Source organism: Lactuca virosa, chromosome 9 (assembly GCF_052849685.1).
Source record: "Lactuca virosa cultivar CGN04683 chromosome 9, Lactuca_virosa_CGN04683_v6, whole genome shotgun sequence".
Taxonomy (NCBI): Eukaryota; Viridiplantae; Streptophyta; class Magnoliopsida; order Asterales; family Asteraceae; genus Lactuca; species Lactuca virosa.
The window spans coordinates 214,761,944-214,783,929 of record NC_136434.1 but is presented as its reverse complement, the minus strand read 5'-3'; the positions used below and the strand labels follow the sequence as shown (position 1 = coordinate 214,783,929).

Genomic DNA, 21,986 nt, shown 5'->3' with positions numbered 1-21,986 from the left:
TTTTTTCCCAGAATTATTTTTAAGCTTTATAGGTATGATCCCGTGATTTTTAATATGAAAATTATGTTCCTTGCATTTAAGATGGAAAGCATATCCTAAACCATAATTTATGCATTTTCAGATTGGAGTGTGATGTGAAGTATATCCTTGGATCGACTCTGTCTTCTTGTGTGGGATATGTATCACATTCAGAAAGAAAAGAAAGTCAAAGTCAACTTACTAGAGAATCAAGAAGCCCTCTCGACTCAACAATACATGTACCTTCTAGGCTTCTTCTATATCTAACTCCTTTAAGCACTCAATATTCTTCAAGTGGCTAACGTTTGGTTTCATATTGGTCTTTAAACATTTGTTGTAGCTAGAGATCGAACCTGATTCTTATAGCTTAAACTTGTGTTTACCAACATCTCGCATTTTAAGCATATTTTATGGGTTACTCTTCAGCACTAGAGCTACAAGTCTCAGGTTTCAAAATCAAAGTATATTCACCTCCTCATGGTCTTTAGTGCTTGACATAGAAACATATGAATTAAGATCATATCAAATGCAACTTACACACAATTCAACTTAAGTTGACCATTTTATGCTCAAAATCTATTTACAACTAAAAATTCACAGAAAAAACATAAGCATTCAAGCACATATAGTGATTGTAAAATGAGCACTTGTTAAATGTGACATCATGTCTAAAATTTGAGTTTCTTTGGTTTCTTCATGTCTAAATTTGAATTCCATCCCCTTTCTTCCTGTAATCACACAGAAACAACCCACATGGAGAAGCTATGGGAAACGTTGGAAATAACTGAATTGACAGAGTATCCAAGTATTAACAAGGAATTTTTTTTTTTTTATTTCGGGTTTTGTTTTTAATATTAAAGCTTTGATTTTCAATTTATTTTGTTTTAGTTTTAGGTCTGAATATTAATAAGGAATTTCTTTAACATTATCACGAAATAGATGAAGGAGATGGCTGAAGATACAGGCAAAATTGCTACTTCAATGAAATTAACAGGAGGGGATGTTAAATTTCATGATGTAGGGACCAAAAACCTTAAAAAAACATAAAAATAAGGAACAAAATTGCAATTCAATTCCTTGAGGAGCCAAAACCAAAAAAAGAAGCTACATCTAGGTACCAAAATTGTAACTTACTCTAATAATAATAATGGAAATATCTATCTGAATATCTGATACATCCAATTTTACTTTAATCACTATTATTTCATCAAATATAAACAGACCCTATAAGTTACTTTATTTTTTCTAAAAGGAGGAAGTACAACCTTTCATGCTTGACTTAAGGTGTTGTCAAACCCTGATTATGAACATTTGGAGAAAGTATGACCCAGACTCTTCCTTTATGTATAGTACTTTTCAAATACAATTATCGATTTTTTGCTGAAATTTTAAATGTTGTCATATCAATTTGAAATTTTAAATGAAAGTAAGATGAATAACAGAAAACTGAGAAATTAGCTGCTACAATAGCTTCTTGTGAACTGGCTTTTCAGAGCTTCTCAAAATTATTTATGGAGCACATGAGAGGATACTCCAAATGCTTTAGGAATACTGCCTTTGAGTTCAAACTGTTTTTAAAGTTCTAACCGAATGCTTCTTAAAATCGTCTCAAGTTTTGTGCAACCACACAGACCTTGAGAAAAAAGCTTCTCAATAGTTCTAGTCAATGAGAGTAGATCTTCTTTATGAATACATGTAGACTCAAACTTTGGCAGATCTTTGTCGGGGTGAAATGGGCATCTTTCTAAGGTGAAATGTAACTCGGTTAAAGGACGAACCTCAAGTGAGTCACTCAATTTAGCACTACTATTATCCTTCTTGTGAAACACAAAAGATCTAAACCCGAAACAGCCACTCAAGTCTATGTAGACTATATTTTCTAGATATCCAATAGGGGCGTGAATTTCCACCAAATTGTAACATTCTTTAAATACCAACTTCCTGAGATTTGGAGTCAGACCAAGGTCAAGGGTCCTCAACTTTGAATGACTAATGATGAGAGATTTGAGCTTTTGATGTTCATCTATCATATGAAGTTCTTCCAAATAATTACAGTTTAAAACTTCTAACCAGTCAAGATTCGGAGTCAGCCCAATGTCAAGGGTCCTCAACTTTGACCCAATGATTCGTAGGTACCTGAGATTTAGACACCTACAGGGCATGTGAAATTCCTCCAAATAATAACAGTTTGCAAGTTCTATACTGTCTAGATTAAAAGTCATCCCAATGTCAAGGGTCCTCAAATTTAAATTATAGAGATAAAGATACTTGAAATTTAGACAACTGCGGGACATGTGAAGTTCTACCAAATCGTCACAGCTATAAAGAGACAATGTCTCAAGATTTGGCGCGTGTCCCAGGTCAAGTGTCTTCAACTTTGAACCAGAAAGTTTGAGGTATTCAAGCTTTAGACATTCATTGGGAACATGAAGTTCTACCAAATCATAGCATTTTTCAAGATCTAACTTCTCAAGATTTGGAGTCATTCCAAGGTCTAACGTCCTTAATTTTGAACCATCAAGTTGGAGGGATCTGAGCTTTGAACATTCAACGGGCATGTAAAGTTCTAGTAAATCACTGTTAAGATCTAACTCCTCAAGATTTGGAGTCTGCCCGAGGTTAAGTGTCCTCAACTTTGAACCATGAATTTTGAGGGTTCTGAGCTTTGAACATATAACAAGCGTATAAAGTTCTACTAAGTCACCATGTCCTCTAAGCTTCAATTTCTCAAGATTTGGAGTCAACCCAAGGTCAAGCGTTGTCAACTTTGAACCTGTGAATTTGAGGAATCTGAGCTTTGAACATTCAACTGACATGTAAAGTTCTACCAAATCACCATCAAGATCTAACTTCTCAAGATTTGGAGTCAACCCGAGGTTAAGTGTCCTCAGCTTTGAACCATAAATTCTGAGGGATCTGAGCTTTGAAGATTCAACAGGCATGTAGATTAGTTCTAGTAAATCACTTTTAAGATCTAACTCCTCAAGATTTGGAATCAGCCCGAGGTTAAGCGTCTGCAACTTTGGGCCATAAAGTTTGAGGGATCTGATCTTTGAAGATTCATCCGGCATGTAAATCTCTATCAAATCACCATGTCCTCCAAGCGTCAATTCCTCAAGATTTGGAGTCAACCTAAGGTCAATGGTCCTCAACTCTGGCCCACTGAGTTGAAGGAATTTGAGCTTGTTAAGAACCTAACATAAGCAAAATAACTATATGAATTAATAGTGGTATAATAACAAAGCAATGGATGTATAGCATTATAATGAATCATGCAAAACAACTAATCAAACCACAACTCTACCTTTCTTTCTCCCCCTTCCCAAAGTTGTACGATATCGCTGAAATCCATGCAAAGTGAGACAAGATTATTTGCATGAAATGTTTTGGGTAAAAACCTAAAAGGATACCCATTCCAACGCAGATATTGTAAAGAATTTGGAAAGTGTGGGCTGAATTTATTAAGTTTCCAATCACAACACAGAAATTCTAAAGCATCTAGAAAGTTTGGGATGAGTTTATTAATTCCATGGTTCCATTCACGAGCCTCCGCATCAAGAAACCGAAGTTCATTCATCTTTCTAAGACCTTTCATGAAGATTTCCGGATCGAGTCTCCCCCCACAGAATTTTATACATCTTGTGGCTTCAGTACCCTGTAAACAAAAAGCAATCACCATGAAACTTGTGTTGTATAAAATGAAAATGGGTTAGTTTCTCCAACTTACAGAAAAACATGATACTTACCAAGTCATTGGCCAATATATCTTCAATTTCCTTTCTATCCCACAATCGGCTATGTTTGTTAGGGGGGTGAGAGCTACGAACAATATTCCTGCCCATTTCTTCTAAATGGTCATGCATGCCCACACATTCATCGTTTCCAATAGTTATGAGAGATTTTTGCTCAAGAACCCTTAAACCAATTCTAGGATGAAATCCACAGCTTTCAAGTGCTTTGATTGTTGAGTGTTTCGTCCAACCTTTCAGAATGGTTGCAACATCTAGAAATATTTCCTTGTAATCATCGTCTAGACCGGTATAGCTTAATTCCAACACCTTCTGAGTTTCCTTTAAAGGAATTGTTTCTAGTCTGGCTAGGGCTTCTTTCCATTCAAGCTTACTTTTACCACAGAGAAACGAACCCAAAACTTTGATTGTTAAGGGAAGACCAGCAGCATAGCATAGAACTTGTCTTGATAGTTCTTCGTACCCTTGAATTGGAATCTCTCTCCCAAATGCATGCCTACTAAAGAGCCAAATTGCTTCCTCCTCTGATAACAAATTGACATTATGAATCCATTTCACTCCATGTGCTATTAGAACTTGCTCGTCTCTTGTTGTAATGATAATTATACTTCCCGACTTAAACCAACTAGGGTCACCAGCTAAAGCCTCAAGCTGGTCTACATGATCCACATCATCTAGAACAAGAAGAGTCTTTCTACCACCCATCATCCAAGACATCATGTTTTTCCCCTCTGAAACACTACCTACATTGATGCCATGATTATTCAATGTATTTGAAAGGATTTGATTTTGCAACAGCTTCAAACCGGATGAAGAAGCACTCGAAACTTCTCTGACATTTTCAATGAAGCTTTTCCCTTCGAACTGAAAAGATATATTATTAAAAACAGCTCTGGCCAAAGTCGTCTTCCCACCACCTCCTATCCCCTTGATCCCGATCATGCGTACATCATCAGAAGCAGTTTCCAAAGATGATAGAATATTGTTGACCCGGGTCTCCATCCCTACTAAGTTTTTATCAATGTGAACATTAATAGAACGTAACTCTAGTGAAACCTTTTCAACAATTTGTCGGATGCATTTAGCTTCATGCCTATATATAAGAATCAAATTCAAGTTCAGTTAGCTACTCAAAATCCCACATGAACAATTACATCCAGATCTATAATATACAAACATTTATTTCTTCTACTCGGATTTCCCAGCCTTTTACGTAAAAGTAGATTAGAAAAAAATAAATAAAAATAAAAATACCCTCCAGCAGTGTTTTTCAACTCCCACCCTGCCAGATCAGCTGCTTCTTTGAGAGCCTTTCTCCATTTCCCAGAGGCCTCTTCCTTTTCGTGTCTGGCAAAGGCTTCTCCAACTTCCCCGCTCTGTTTTCGGACTTCAGAGGGTTCCACATCATAGAAGACAGGGTAAGCAGTATGCTTGGTTGTCTTGTGACAATCCATTACTTTCACAAGCTCATCTAAGCACCAAGATGAAGAGGCATAGTTCTTGGAGAAGACAATGATGAAGTATTTTGAGGCTTCAATGGATTCCATGAGCTCATCACTGATCCTTTTCCCTTTATTGATTTCCTCGTCGTCCTTGTAAGTGCGAATGTTTCTGTCCTGAAGAGCATGATACAGATGATCTACGAAGTTTGTACGGGTGTCTTTGCCTCCAAAACTCAAAAATACATCATATGTAAAGCTCTTGTGAATGGATGAAGTTGAAGAAGACGTCATTGATATTGGTATGACTGAAGGATCCTGTAGAATCAAATATCTGTAAAGGAAATTATATGAGATGAATTGCATATAAGAAGATAATGGTTGTATGAAAATGTGAACACATAAAACTTTAAGATTAGGTGGATAGCTTTTGATCAAAGAAAAGACTATGGAGTATGAAATTCCTTATTTAAAGAAAAAAGGGCAATTATGATGCTTGTTGTTATATATTTTTTTTTATTTTGTCCGAGTTCATTAATTCTTCAAAGTTTTATGTTTTTTGACATTTTTTCAGAAATGATGTGTACTTGCAAGGAAAAGCTCCCCATTTACGAACCAGCATACTATATCTTAAAGAAAAACCATCATACTCACTACTTTTGTAAAAAAACAATTCAATTCTGAACAAACATATTAGAACATCCACAATAACAACTTTTTGGGTCAAATAGATATATAACACATTTGAAACTTATAAATGTATTTCTTTTCTCTTTTAAAAGTTAGAAATAATAATAAGTTAGAAATTTGGCAATATCTAGAAGTGGATAATGCTACTTATGGTCAACCAACTATATTCAGTGTACCTAAAATTATAACTACGAGATAACCGACCATGAGATTTGGCTTTAGAATTATACAGCATAGCGTAACACCTCACCTGAACACACAGAAAGGTAAATATTTGATCAATCTTGAAATTCGTCTCAGTGTCAAGTAATTAAAAAGACCAATTTATTGCAAAAAAAAAACAGAGCATAATTTTATTATTAAATTAGCAACCATATAAAGTTAATTAACCCTAGAAAAGTTAACACTCTAAACAGTAAAGATAAACATATATTTTCAACATAGCACATAATAGTAGTAGATTAGAAATAACAAAGTAAATTAAATCATCGATAACAAACTAGTCCCTGTGAGAGATTGACAGAGTTAAAGAAAATGATAGATTGAGAGTCACTGGCTATATAAAAGTAGGTTAGCATTTTATTTACTTACAAGAGAATAAGGGATAGGGACGATTTGGTGAAGAATTTGGGGTTGTTCTCCTTTTGCTGAGACTCGGGGGAGTGACGATTTAGGGCTGGTGCCGCAGAGGACAGAAATACAGAGCAATCAATGAAGCGAAGAAAGTGAGAGATTGAGACTCAAAGAAATCGATGACTGTCGTACTTCTTTTGTGACTTTGAAAATGGGTTTTTTTCTAAAAAAAAAAAAAAAAAAAACCTTATACTCCATTTTTTTTTTGCTTTCTTTCGTTTTAAACCATAAATTATTATTTTTTTCATAAATAAACTCCACTTTTATGATTTATTTGTTATTTTGGGAACGGGTTACCAATGCAACCCAAACGTATTTGTAAATTACTTCAAAAACATATTATATTAATAAATATCATTAGATGATAAAATCTGATGTAAACGAATATGATAAAACATAGAAAGTAAAAAAGAAAAAATCATTTTAGGTTCGGCATTTTAGGTTCGGCATTTTGACTCTGAGGACGAAAGAGTTTCTAGGTTTGTAAGAGATTTCTTTTCAATGGGATAATGTAACAATTAGGTCAACAATTGACGGTCAATCACCATGAACATTACTATAATTAGACTTAGTGTACGATGCATCAACATTTATTTTAAGAATTTTTTTTTTTTGGAAAGGGAACTTCCCTAACGAGGGTTTCCGGGCCAGCTTTCGCGCACCGACTAATCCCCCGCTGCAAACATGAGGCTTTGCCTCATGCCCTGGAATCACTGCAGGCGAACCTCCATGGCTACAAGGGCTGAGTGGTGCCAGGATTTGAACATGGGTCAATAGGTTATCCACCATATCTTCCACATGCATTACCAAGTCACCACAACCCAAGTGGTTTATTTAAGAAAGTTTAAGTGGGATTATACCTAATTACCCAAAAAATTATTTATTTTGAATTCAAAGACTTACGATTTTCATCCGAGTTCATTTTAAACGTTATCTATTATAATAGGTCAACAATTGACGGTCAATCACCATGACTGTCACTCTCGTCTGGCGCTTGGCGCTCTTACCCAGCTTCCTGCTAGTTGGTCCTGAGTTGGGTTGGCCCAAGGCTAGACCTAACTCTTCCTTGACCTAATTGTCCCATATAAATAGAACATGATCCCCTCTATGAGGAGGGATCTGAAACCCTAGAGCTTCCAACGAGCTTTTAGTCTCCCTCTCTAACCTAGACCTTCATATCATCCACCATGGCTAAACATACACAACACACACACCAAGATGGTTCTCTCCAGCTAGAGAGAACCATCTCATCTCTACCAACCGATCTAACTTGATCGTCGGAGCTTGCTCCCAAGGCACAGTCCATGAGGAAACTCTAACGACTTTGCAATGATCGCAGCTTAGGTACCTTACCGGAAACTCGCTGACAACACCTCCTCCAGATCTCCGATCCGGACCCAACACAGAAGACCCGGCGGCCTGAGCCCATGTCGCAACATTTGGCGTCATTCGTGGGACCAAGAATGAATAGTTATCATCTCTTGGTCTCAACCATAATTTTGCCTCCGATCTGTTCAGATCTATTGTTCTTCATCTCAGATTAGCTCAGATTTGTTCATTCCTACCACTATTTGTTTAGATCCGTTTGGCTCTCGCCAAGATCTGTGTAGATCTGTTTACCAAACGTTCAAATCTCTAGATCTGGTTCATTTTTCCTCTGGATCTCCAAATCTATTTGGTTTTTGCTCATCAAAGCATTTCTCAGACCTAAGGAGATCTTCTTAGATCCGTTTTTGTTTGTATTTTGGTGAAATATTTAGAAAAATGGGGAGAAAAGAAAGTTTTATGAGTTTCTACGCCTTTATCAGTTCATATTCCCAGAAAACTCTTCTTAGTTGAAGTTTTCATGAATATTTGATATTTTATGAGGCATTTGCTCGTAAATGATTCTATGATGTTTGTACATTCCAAAACACATCCAAAAATCTCATAAGCATGTTGATATTTATCTTATGTTCACCAAAATACAACAGATCAAACCCAACCTCAAAAGTTTGACAGTTTTACAACTCATAGTTGTACAAAGGATAATAAAATGTACAAGAATGGTGTACATATGTCTTTTTAATCAAAAGAGAAAAAAAAAAGAACAACACGTCTCGAAAATTACACCTCACATCTCATGTAACACCCCGTTTATTTATTAGATAAATAAATAAATTAATGAACGAATAGTAGCCCTAAAATAAATAATTATATATCAAAGGATGGTCTCGAAGAGCTAATTGTCACAATTTTAGAAGTCGGGGGTTAAAAGTGTAAGTTTCGGATTGGTTTCGTGAATATTTATGAAGGCAGGGATTATGGGGTAATTATTGGAACTTAGGTTGAAAAGAATGAGAGGATGAGGGACTAAAAAGGTTAACATGGCTGAAGTTTGATCGTTGGACTTAAATTGAAAAGAATTTGGAATGATGAGGGCTAAAGAGTAAATTCTGGACCAAATATAAAAAGGATTTGTTGAGGGAGGGGTTGTTTTGTTAAATTTGGACTTAATTTGTAAAGGTTTCAGGAGGCAGGGTACAAATGGTAAATGTTGGACTTTAATTGGAAAGAGTAATAGAAGGAGGGACCAATTATGTGATTATGGGATAAATCTTAAGGATCGGGGTATATAACCCTAACTCCACCGGTTATCATACCCTTACCCTAACAAAACATCACAGCCGCCATCCTCCTCCTCCCCCCCCCCCCCCCCAACCGGCCGCTACCCTCCTTCTTCGTCACTGGTCGCCACCCTGTCCGTTCTGCCGGTCAGCCGTGGTTGCCAAAGTGGATGTCGTCCGTGGTCGAAGGCGTTGCCACCGATGAGACCTGTCAACCGTCCAACACCGTCGCCGCTCCAATCGTCGGCGAGGATCGCGAATGTCTCGCCGCTGCTGCTACTGTTCCCTCGCCATCATCGGTGAACGGTGGCTGTTCGTTCCGATGCTTGCTGTTGTGGTTCCGACGTCAACGCCAACCGCTTCTTTCCGATCGACTGCCACCCTATCCATTTGTCGCGTCGTCCGTCACCGGCCTCAACCACCGTTAACCGCCACTTCTGTCCATTGTTGCCGCTACAGTTCGCGTCGCTGCCCCTTCCTTCGTCTACGTTTGTTGCGTCCACTGGTAGGAGCTTGTAGTTAGATGATTATCTGTGTGATAATTATCAAGTATGCCACTATCTTTATGTTTTATATGCTAGTATGCTATGTTATTATGTGGTAGTGGTAGGGGGTGAAATAGTCCCCGGATACCGGTTGAAAGATACCGAAGGGGATAGGTTGGGCACCCATATATGCCTGACAGTATATTCATGTATGTTATGCTATGTTATTATGTGGTAGTGGTAGGGGTGAAATAGTCCCCGGTTACCGGTTGAAAGATACCGAAGGGGAGGCCAGCACCCAGATATGCTAGGCAATTATCCGGTTGAAAGAGACCGAAGGGGAGGCCAGCACCCAGATATGTTAGGCAGCTATCCGGTTGAAATAGACCGAAGGGGAGGCCAACACCCAGATATGCTTGGCTATGTATGTTACTGTATGGTATGTGGTATGTTGGGGGAACTCACTAAGCTTCGTGCTTACGGTTTTCAGTTTTGGTTTCAGGTACTTCATTTTCAAAGGAAATGAGCCGGCTCGATCGCAGCGCATCGCACTATATTTTCCGCACATGAGATCTTCGGTATTACACTCTGATACTATTTTATGACAACATGATTTGATTATTGACACTTGGGTTTTGACATGGAATGTCATTATTGACGATTTTATACTTATGGTTTTATAATAACTTATTTAAAAACGAAATTTTTGGTCTTGAATTTTGGGATGTTACAAGTTGGTATCAGAGCCTTGGTTTGAGGGATTCGGGCACACTTTCGGGTGTATCTGGACTCAAACTGAGGACTTGGTATGAAAGTCATTTTATAAAAAGAATTTCTATAAGAATTTGCAAAGATAAAAGAACGTTGAAAAGAACAAGGTGTGTGATGCGTGCAATCAGCCGAGCTCAAGTAAGTTTTCCCCAAGATACACATACATGTTATGATATGATATGTTATGATATGATTATGATAACTACATGCTAGATTAGGGCTAAGGATCTAGGAGGATGCCTTATATGCCTATTGTATGTGCTTGTACACTTGTATGTTAGTACTGATCAGTCAGTGATAGGATAACCTGTTTAGGTTATGCCTGATTGTATGAGCCTTTGAAATTACATGCTAATGTAGATTCCTGATAAGAGGATAGAATGATTTGTTTGGAATATGTTGGTTAGATTTCCATTGTCTAAATGGTGCTTGCTTTGTGCTTTGTGGGACTCTTAATAATGGGAGCTAGTTATTAAGTGAATATGCTAAGTCACATGTGGCACGGGCTGGATAATCTCAGAGTGATAGATTTGACCCTATTGCGCAGCTCTTGTCTGAGTCCAACCGTTCTAGGGATGGGTCTTTTACTCGAAGGATTATCTGATCTCTGCCGCATGTGGCTATATTCATGAGGTAGCTAGTTGACATTAGTGAGAAGTCCTTCAGCAGCTGAGGACCGGGTGGGTTCGGGAACCTAGGAAGGCCTAGGATATGTTCCAGTGAGTTAGTAGTAAGGTTCAGTGAGACTTGGGTGTATCAGTTTGAGGAAGCGACTTGGAGGATTCAGGAGGATTGTTGAGGAAAGTATGGATAGGTGTGGAAGGTAGTATTGGGCCCGTACTACTGAAAGCACAGGATCCATACTTGAATCGGTGAGAGTCTTGGAGAATCTGAGAAGCTTCGGGGAGGAGTTTGTGACCCGGTTTGGGGACAGAGGATGTTGCAGTTGTTGCAGCTTAGCCATTGGCAAGTGAGCTAGTGAGTGTGACAGGGTGTCAGACCCTGAAGAATATGGCTTCCAAGAGTTTGTAGATGCGAGATTGGTTTGGAGCGCCCTAGGAAGAGAGGGTCGTGCCAGGTGTGTATAGTAGAGGGTCCCGGGAAGAGACCCATGACTTTTGAGCATTGGAAGAAAGGCCAACAGGGCCAGAGTCAGTGCAGCACGTACAGGAAAGTGCACAAGGGAGTTTGTCGCTCCAAGGGTTTAGGCTGCTACAAGGTAGCGAGATTGGTTATGTCAGTAAAAGGTGATAAGGATTCTTGGGTATATTCGAATCCTTGCAATGTCAGTTCGGTATGGTGTTAAGCACCCAAGAATAAGATTCAGATTCTGGTTCCGGCTCAGGAGCAGGGCCTGGGCCAGTCGATGCGCGATCGTAGAAGTTCATCTCATCGGAGATTACCCGCAGATTTTTGGGAATGGACCTCGATGGTCTTTCGTTCAGCCAAGGAATGACTTTAGGAGCTCTCGGTAGTCGTCTCGGGGCCTTTTGAGCCAGATTTGTCGCAGGGAAGTTAGGGGTTCATTTGAAACCCAAGGTCAGTGGATCCTTAGAATCCTTTGGGGGAGGGAGATCCTATAGTTAGTTCCCGACATCAGGATCGGGATTTCGTCAAATGTTCACGGGTATGTTATCTTTCTGCTACTTCAGAGTAGGTATTGGGAAATCTGTACCGCTTCAGAATTGTGAGAGAGTTGGATAAGTCAGATCTCGGGTCGGTTTTCTGCTATTGTCTGGGTTATCAAGGATCTTATATGCCATCCTGCATGTCGGAAAGATCCTTGATGAACCTACAGAGGGATGTATTTTGCGAAGTGGGTTCCACGTGTACCGTTGTCATTCCAGATCTTGTTAGGATCTATGCAGGAGTAGTGTTCAGAGGATATCAAGTCAGAGTTAAAGCGATAGTGCTCCAGGGAAGTTAGAGTTCAGTAGTTCTGTCATTGTTCAGGTATGGCCGTCAGCTGTCTATGGAAGAACTTTGGAGTTCAAGGCACTACCGTTGCTAGGAAATGACTGGTAGCATGAAGATAGTGGAGTTAGTCGCGGGTGTTAGATGCATGAGTGTTCGGGCATTGGATGTTCAAGAGAAATGTACTTTCGCACGGGTGTGTTCGTTTAGAGTTCAGTGGTGTTGCAAGATTGGAAGTGAGAACGAGAATTCGTCAGCCAGTGTAAGGATTAGGGCCTCCAACTGTCAGCTTAGCAGGTGGATTGAGGTGTCAGACTGGACCAGATTTCAAGAGTACTTTTCAAGATTTCAAAGGATGGGCGATCTCAGGGTTTAACTAGTGATTGATCGCCAACATTGGTAAGCTCAGATTGTTGACAGTGGACTATTAGAGGGTAAGAAGGATTGGGAACCCTTCAACGCTCACGCGTAGTGAAGACTTAGCTGAGGCTAAGTGGGGGATAATCGATCATGTATTCAGAAGCAGAATTAGGTGTGAGACTAAGATGAGTTTCGCATCCCCGTCAGGGAGGAAGGTGGTCGAGTGGCCGTCTTGATTGAGGATTGGGAGAGTGGAAGTTTAGAAAACGTTTCAATGTTGGGTTCGTGCTTTTCCTTGGCATCAGATAGCAGGTTTTGGGAACCAGGATAGAGCTCCAGTTAGGACTTAAGTTCAGTTGCGTGTTAGGTCGAGTGTGTGTTCGGCCAGTATGGAAAGTGTTGTAAGACTGCGGGGGTAGTCGTAGCATTCACTAGCTATCAGGTAGTATGGAAAATGTTGTAAAATTGTGGGGGTAGCCGTAGCATTCACTAGCGATTAGATAGTGTGAGAAGTGTTATAAGTCTGCACGTGTAGCCGTAGCGTTCACTAGGCTGATAGATAGCATGTGTACATTGTTAGGACGCGGAAGGAACAGTAGTACCCACCAGTCGGGTGTAGCAGCATGTTGTTTCAGGCAGTTTCAGCGATTGGGAAGTATTAGTAATGGTGTTTCAGGTTATGTATACAAACGGAATAGTTGGTTGACTGGGAAGTGACAAGTCACTCACAGCGGGGATTATCTGAGCCTTGGCCAAGTATAAGTGATCGGCATGGATAATTGGGTCTGTGGCCCTGTTTTGTAGTGGGAACCTCGAGTTATCAGAAGTTGAGTAGTCAGTTGAGGGATAAACAAGTTGTTTTCATCGATAATGATTCAGTATGAGCGGCCTGTCAGGGAGTCAAACCACCTCGAGACTGCAGATTTCAGACGAAGTAGACGTGATTCTGTTACAAGAAATTTGTTCATATGTGGAATTTTAGGGCTTTGCAAAGATTGGTCACGACTACCATGGAAATGCCAGGGTGTGTCCAGGATGGTTACCATGTTACTAGAGTGGGTGGGCGAGTACGGAATGGTAAGGAAGAATTTCGAGGACAAAATCTAATTTAAGTGGGGGAGAGTTGTAACACCCCGTTTATTTATTAGATAAATAAATAAATTAATGAACGAATAGTAGCCCTAAAATAAATAATTATATATCAAAGGATGGTCTCGAAGAGCTAATTGTCACAATTTTAGAAGTCGGGGGTTAAAAGTGTAAGTTTCGGATTGGTTTCGTGAATATTTATGAAGGCAGGGATTATGGGGTAATTATTGGAACTTAGGTTGAAAAGAATGAGAGGATGAGGGACTAAAAAGGTTAACATGGCTGAAGTTTGATCGTTGGACTTAAATTGAAAAGAATTTGGAATGCTGAGGGCTAAAGAGTAAATTATGGACCAAATATAAAAAGGATTTGTTGAGGGAGGGGTTGTTTTGTTTAATTTGGACTTAATTTGTAAAGGTTTCAGGAGGCAGGGTACAAATGGTAAATGCTGGACTTTAATTGGAAAGAGTAATAGAAGGAGGGGCCAATTATGTGATTATGGGATAAATCTTAAGGATCGGGGTATATAACCCTAACCCCACCGATTATCATACCCTAACCCTAACAAAACATCACAACCGCCATCTTCCCGCCCCCCCAACCGGCCGCTACCCTCCTTCTTCGTCACCGGTCGCCACCCTGTCCGTTCTGTCGATCAGTCGTGGTTGCCAAAGTGGATGTCGTTCGTGGTCGAAGGCATTGCCACCGATGAGACTTGTCAACTGTCCAACACCGTCTCCGCTCCAATCACCGGCGAGGATCGCGAATTTCTCGCCGCTGCTGCTACTGTTCCATCGCCATCGTCGGTGAACGGTGGCTGTTCGTTTCGATGCTTGCTGCTGCGGTTCCGACGTCAACTCCAACCGCTTCCTTCCGATCGACTGCCACCCTATCCATTTGTCGCGTCGTCCGCCGCTGGCCTCAACCATCGTTATCTGCCACTTCTGTCCACTGTTGCCGGTACAGCTCGCGTCGCTGCCTCTTCCTCCGTCTTCGTTTGCTGCGTCTCAGGTGTCACACCCCCAGCCATCGGCGGAAACACCGGGTGGTGTAACGTCATTCTTCGTATCACAGTTATATAACAAAAATGGAACAGTACTAAAGAAAATACATACCTTTATTGATAACTGAAAGTTACATAACTGTTTTTCTAGGTCCTATTACATAATATCCGACTATGGCATACTTCTTAATGAACAGAAAGGTAATAGTAAAACTTCTTCTGTTCGAATACATACCAGCTTTTCAAGTTCCTGAAAACACATGCATTTTAAAATACGTCAACATAAAGTTGGTGAGTCCACAGGTTTTGACTTCATATGAAACATCCCAAAAATACAGTCTAAAAATTTCGTTTTAAATTAGTAATAAAACCATATTCATTAAACGTGATATAAGAATCATAAACAATGTATCTCAAAATATCATAACAACTGTCAAATATATCAGAGTATAAACATCCCAGGCTGAATAAATGGTGTGTGCACTGCAATCTTCCCGAGCTCCTCTTTTGAAAACTGAGTACCTGAAACCAAAACTGAAAACCGTAAGCACGAAGCTTAGTGAGCTCCCCCAAACTACCACATACCATACAATAACATATAAAGCACATACTGGGCCTTGCCCACTGCATCAGATCGAAGTCCGGAAACTGCATCGGACCGAAGTCCGGAACTAACCAGGGGCTTGCCCTCTGCATCAGACCGAAGTCCGGAAACTGCATCGGACCGAAGTCCGGAACTAACCAGGGCCTTGCCCTCTGCATCGGACCGAAGTCCGGAAACTGCATCGGACCGAAGTCCGGAACTAACCAGGGCCTTGCCCTCTGCATCAGACCGAAGTCCGGAAACTGCATCGGACCAAAGTCCGAAACTAACTAGGGCCTTGCCCTCTGCATCGGACCGAAGTCCGGAAACTGCATCGGACCGAAGTCCGGAACTAACCAGGGCCTTGCCCTCTGCATCGGACCAAAGTCCAGAAACTGACTGAACATAGCATAGCATAATCATAACTACTAGCATAAACACATATACTGCACACTGCATCGGACCGAAGTCCGGCACACATAACACAAAGTCATGCTTGAATCACAAAGACATCGAGCACACTGAACTCACTGCATCGGACCGAAATCCGGAACTGACTGAACATAGCATAACATGATCATGGCATATAATATGAACACATATATTGCTTACTACATCGGACCATAGTCCGGAACACATAACACATACCATGCCTGTATCACAAAGACACCAAGCATACTGAACTACTGCATCAGACTGAAGTCCGGAACTACTGCTAACTTAAATGGGCCGGCATTGTGGCCGTAGACCCGTTCCTACTGAAAGGAAACTCACCTCACACTGCTGAAGTCCCGTAGACACAATCCCACACTGCTGAAGTCCCGCAGACTCCACCCCAGCTGCTGGATGACAGATTCCCGAAACTTGGGCTTCGGTCTTGAAGGAGGAATTGTGACGGCGGCGTGAAGAAAGGACCGGCGAAACGAATAGGCGGCGGCAGATGCGCCCACAGTCAGCGTCGGCGGCGGCAGTGGCGCTGTCACCTCCCCCCTTGCTTCCATCAAAGCAGTGATCTTCAAGCCAGTCTTCATTTCAGGCAACCACAAGAGACATGGCGGAAAAATGGCGACGCACACACACCCGGAAACCACGCCGTCGACTGCCCTCGTCCGGAGATAAAAGTTGTTACGCTCGGCGACTCGGGTGGTCGGAAAAACGCAAGCAAATGGCGACTGCGAATGGGGTGCTCACGCATGGCAACTGAGGTGCTCACCGGAGGTGGGATTTGCTTCTTCTAACCACGACGTTGGGAAGTCCCAATGGCTTTCCATTGGCACAGTTGCAAGCGGCAGCCGAGCTTGTCATCGTCGGCAACGAGGAGGCGGCTGGGAGATTGCGACGGCTGGAAGGGAGGTGAGGTGATGCGAGGGTGGCCGCTAGAGGATCTCCGATGATGGCGGCTGCCTTCATGAGCTAGGGTTAGAGTCACCGGGTGAAGGGTCTTATATACCCTGATCCCATAAATAAGTTTCCCATATTGATAGATTCGATCCCTCATTCCTTCTTTTCTTTCAAAATAAGTTCATATTTACACTTTTAACCCTGCCTTCAGGAATCTTTACAAACTGAATCCAAAACTTACATTTTACTAATTTATTTAAATAAACGGGGTGTTACAACTCTCCCCCACTTAAATTAGATTTCGTCCTCGAAATCATTCCTTACCATTCCTTACACGCCCTCCCACTCTAGTAAAATGGTCACCATCTTGGGCACACCTTGGCCATCCCAGGGTAGCCATGACCAATCTTGCAAAGCCTTAAATTCCACTGGTGAAAGGATTCCTTACAACATTCTACATCTACTATGTCTGATATCTGCTGCCTTTAGATGGTCTGATCCCCTGACAGACCACTCATACTAAATCATTATCGATGAAACCAGCCTGCTTATCTCTCAACTGACCCCTCAACATCCTGCTAGCTCGAAATTCCCACTACAAAACAGGTTCACAAACCTAATTATCCCTGTAGATCACTTATATTTGGCCAATGCTCAGTTATTTCCGCTGTGAGTGACTTGTCACTTCCCAATAAACCAGCTATCCTGCCTGTACTTGCACTTAGGGCATAATTACTAACATTGCCCAAACGCTGAAACTGCCCGAACACTGAACTGCCTGAAGCAGTATGCTGCCACATGGTTGCTCTCCAAAATCTAACGAGACCTCCCTGGTCTCAGTTCGTTCACCAATTATCTGAAATACCGGGTTCCGGCCCGGTTGCGGAGCCAAAGGACTCCCACTTAGTCGCCTCACACGACTTCTGAACAAATTCCTTCTCTATAACTAGTTGCCACTAGTTTCCATGCCACTGAGGCTCTAATAACTTTCTGATCTAACTGATCGAGTCCATACGTTGAATCCTGACGTCACCAAACCCAAGGCTAAAAGTGACTGCTACATGACCATTGGTAGCCTCATGTCATAAATGACCTTAAGTAGTCCACTGCTTCCTTGCTCTCATCTCTGTAGTGGCGCTTCTACAATCTTATCACTGGCTTAACCAGGTCTAATCCGTCTGGTAAATTCTGAAATCCAATCTGTGGATTTCCATTTCCTCACTGCTACACCCGATCTGGTGGGTACTACTGTTCTTTCTGTTGGATTAATGTCTAAGTCCATAACTATAATTGGTAAGACTTGACCCGACCCGGCATGGTCCATTTGGGTTGCATGGCATCATGCATTTGGATAGACTATAATGAGAGAAATAACACTTAAGGTTGGTTAATATATTATAAGTTCTAATATATTAATAAGGTTATTTAATTAGTATTGATCAAGAATTAATTTGGAATTAATTAAGTGATCAAAAGGAGACTAATTAAATATATGGGTTGATTGTGTAAATCATTCATTCTTATATATGTGGGCTTGTGATCCAAGATTCCTTATGTTGGACTAAGTCCATGGGGTGATCCATGGATACTCCATGGAGGTTAAAATCCATGGAGCATAAGGAATGGGTAAAGTTATGAGTTACATGGTGTAACCCTAATAGCCACCATATAAAAGAATCCCATGGCTCAAGAAATCGTGCACTCATGTGTGAGTGTGAGGGCTAGACGATTTCAAGGAGTGTTCAAGTTTCTCTCAAGTTATTCCAAGTGTATTTGGTGTTGTGTGAACCATTTGAGGTGTCACACTTGGGGCACTAGGCACTCAAGCTTCATGAAGACATTCTACATCAAAGAGGTATGTATTCTATCTTGTTATATTTATTATTTTGTATACTAGATTAGGATAATACCTTGGATGTTCATAATTGTATGTATAATAGAGAAAACATAGATCCAAGGTATTTAGGGTTGCATGTACACTTAGGAGTGTTAGAATGCTCATAACCCAACAGTGGTATCAGAGACTAGGCTTGTTTTCTTGTTATACTTGCAAAAGTAGCTGAAAAATCGAGTTGGATGCATATATTCGATTGTTTTGGCTGGAATTGGACTAGGAACATTACCGTAAGATGTTTTTGGACTTATAAACTTGTTTTTGATGTGGTAATGTTCATGCTAATCCAATTTCTAAGATAATTGTCATAATTTCAAGATTTGTATTAGTTTGTATGTTCATGCTAATTTCTTGAAGATTGATGATTTGAATTATCTTGTTCTTATGAGGTTCTTAGATTAATAGAAAAGTTGTGTGAAATAGTTGTTTTCAATCCATTTTAATCTAAGAGTTGATTCCAAAGTGTGTTTTTGTAACTTGTCCTCAAGTTATATGAAAAGTCACATTTAAGAATCATAAAACTCATAAAAGTTGGCAAAGGTTACAAAATGAAGAGTCTAGTTCTAATTAAATGGTTTTATGACTCCATAACTTGTCCTCAAGTTATGGAGGTTCAAGAGTCTCTTCATTAAATTAAAAAAAAAAGTGTAACCTTAATTAGTTCCATAAGTTACAATAAAAAAAAGTTATTTTTTTATTAATTAGTTTAAAGTCTTCCATAACTTGTCCTCAAGTTATGGAACTTGAAGAGTTTTTTTTTTAATTAAAACTACTTTAAACTCATAAGTTATGGAATTAATTAGTTTTGAATAGTTTCAAAACTTGCCCTCAAGTTTTGGAATTTGAAAAGTTTTCACTTATGAATACTTTAATTCCAAGTTAGCCCTTAGAATTTTAAAAGTTAAAATTCAACCCTTATACTTTATAATATTATAAGTTAATAATATTTATATATATGTATAAGAGTAAAGTCAGTCTTACCGTTAGTAGGCCTCATTCACGAAGTCGGTCTATAAGGGGGGTATAAGGTTACTGCCTATAAAATGGCAGTTTAATGGGTGTCCACTCTCACCCACCGCTTCCTTGACTGGTGGAGGGTCGTTAGCCGAACGGGTAGGACAAGGACTATAATTCTCCTTTCATTAAAAGTGTTAATGATAAATACTAAGTAACTAAACTCTTATTAATACCCAATCTTAGTTACTTAGGAAAATGTGAATTTGGTGCTAACCCATGAAATTACACTTTGCACTTTGCTTAAGTCGTTAGTGGAGCGTGTGTGGTTAACCGGCACACTAACCTGGACTTAACAAGGTAGGCAAAGGGTAACTTAATATTTATCATAGTATCGGTGGAGCGTGTGTGGTTAACCGGCACACTGATTAAGGGGTAAATATTAAGGGTACCAAGTATATTTGCATGGTTATTCACACCTTGTTTTGTGATCCTCGGCATCCCAGTCACAAAACCTGAAGGGCACACTCGAGATTGAAACATGCCTTTGAACAGTTCAATGAATCTCAAAGATCTAGGATTTTCAAATCCAATTAAAACCTAATAAATTATTTCGTTTTTCATGGTGGAAATTGGTAAATCGTCATTCACCTACCTTCAAATATTTTATAGCTTGGATTACGGCATCCCTCTTCTAAGTTATAAAATAGTTTGTTGGGTCCTAGCCTTAATATTTCATATTGGGTGTCATATTAAGGACTTTAAATCAACTATCTTGAATATCTCCCAAAAAGATGTCTGGTCTAGACATTTATGATCTTCCCAAATCTCTTGAAACAAGCTTTCCTAAATGAAGATGATGTCCCATGGATATCATACTTCTTTCACCTCCTCCAATTATTCTCCCTAACCCACAAGTTCCTAAAAAGTTTAAGGTCACTCAAGCCCTATTGGCAAGGCAAGGTCTAGGTGTGATCACATCTTGGAGATGTAGTCACATATTGACAAGCCGGGAGAGTTGGGTGTCAAAGTCTTGAGAAAGTTGGTGGCTCAACTACTTTCTAAGTCACATAGTGAGTTCTTTTGGGAATCCTATGAAACAGACTAAGACAAGACCCTTAATGATCTTATCTATTTGCTAAGATCAACTTCCTAAAACGCTATGGACATTGACAATGATGACATTGGATATCCAGTAAAGCTCTCTCTTCCCAATGGAAAGGGATCGGCCATAGTCAACTCGGTTGACCCAATGGTAAAGAGAGAGGCGAAGTCTGAGATAGTCTCATTATCAAGGGTCCATAGGTAACTATTGCCAAAGGAAGGGGCATTGGTTACGAAGCTGCCAAATTTACCTAAGTATGTTAAAGTCAATAAGTTTGGCTCTACTTCAGGTAAAGTCCATTGTCTAACTCTATTAAGTACATGCTGATTCTGATCGCGAAGATGGATTTCAATCGCATGGTTCGGTGATCAGAATTTTGGGCTATTACTTAAGAGTTATGATATTTATATTGCTTAGGAATAGATAACAATAAGGTTTTCATATGGATTGTAAGGATAAGTTTTTCCGCAAAGTTTTAAAATAAAAGAAAAAGGTTTTGATTTTATTTATTTTAAGTATCCTTACAATGACATTTGTGAAAAGTTGTTGCTTATAAGATTCCATTGATAACAATATTGGAAAAATGGATTTGATTCTTTCGGTTGTGGTAGTGTCTAATATTACCAAATAAGGAAAGATTCTCATCACCCAAGGTTCAATTGGACCGAAACTTGGAATCATGCAAGTTGTATAGTATGATGAATGAGAACTTTCAGCTTGGAAAATTAAGACTAATTCCTTATGTGAATAAGGAAAGGACTAAGGGATCGAGTACACATTCTTGTGCACTGGTCAAGTCCACCACAAAAGATCAAGAAGACTATTCGTCATGATTTACTGAAGTTCAGTAAATATGGTTATACTTATAAGTTTAAGTATAAGTCTGTAGCATTGGAGAAGTTTCAATGTGAGACAGAACGAATAAGAATAATCAAAGTATGGCAGAAAGATAAAAGTTTCTCAAATCTGAAAAGATGGGAGAGTACTTTAGTATCATGTTTATGATCATCTTAATGATTAAGATACCATATCACAATTGGTCCTCTAAAGTCATCTTAGTGCATTCTTATGACTAAGAAGAGGAGTCATGAATTGTTGAAATGGTTAAATCAAAAAGATGAGTCATACTTCGTTCCAAAACAATTCTTAGAGTCATACTCCAAGATTGTAACTTGAGTGACATATCTTAAAGAGGGTTTGTTAACACTAGTCAAATGTAAGAGTAAAAGGTTATCTACTCTTGTACATTTGAAATTGGTAAGTTGTGATGTTTTGGATAAAACAGAGACCAACTTAGGCCAATTGTGTAAAGTGTTAGTCTTGATAAAGAATCCGCACTATCTCTTGAATAT

The 21,986-nt window shown here is 39.7% G+C and overlaps 1 protein-coding gene across 3 annotated transcripts; it reads right to left on the bottom strand.

Annotated features, from left to right (window-relative positions):
* Positions 1-1,141: 1,141 nt before the first annotated feature.
* LOC145137784 (disease resistance protein RPV1-like) lies at positions 1,142-6,666 on the bottom strand. Of its 3 annotated transcripts, XM_079071920.1 has the most exons (6): positions 6,488-6,666; positions 6,073-6,146; positions 5,022-5,540; positions 3,765-4,860; positions 3,323-3,673; positions 1,142-3,212 (listed from the first exon to the last, which is right to left on the bottom strand). In XM_079071920.1, the coding sequence occupies exons 2-6, from the start codon at positions 6,129-6,131 to the stop codon at positions 1,593-1,595; spliced, it is 3,645 nt and encodes a 1,214-aa protein (XP_078928046.1). In that variant the 5' UTR covers positions 6,132-6,146; positions 6,488-6,666; the 3' UTR covers positions 1,142-1,592. The 3 variants fall into 3 exon arrangements, with proteins under 3 accessions (XP_078928046.1, XP_078928047.1, XP_078928048.1); XM_079071921.1 differs by lacking the exon at positions 6,073-6,146; XM_079071922.1 differs by lacking the exon at positions 6,073-6,146 and having other exon boundaries at positions 5,022-5,524.
* Positions 6,667-21,986: the final 15,320 nt, after the last annotated feature.

What these genes read in the sequence shown, in the direction of transcription:
- LOC145137784 (XM_079071920.1), bottom strand. Translation starts at nt 6,131, where the DNA reads ATGCTGTATAATTCTAAAGCCAAATCTCATGGTCGGTTATCTCGTAGT. An exon ending in ATATATTGGCCAATGACTTG is followed by an intron (nt 3,674 to 3,764) that starts GTAAGTATCATG and finishes TTTTGTTTACAG; the next exon opens with GGTACTGAAGCCACAAGATG. An exon ending in GGGAAGGGGGAGAAAGAAAG is followed by an intron (nt 3,213 to 3,322) that starts GTAGAGTTGTGG and finishes TGCTTATGTTAG; the next exon opens with GTTCTTAACAAGCTCAAATT.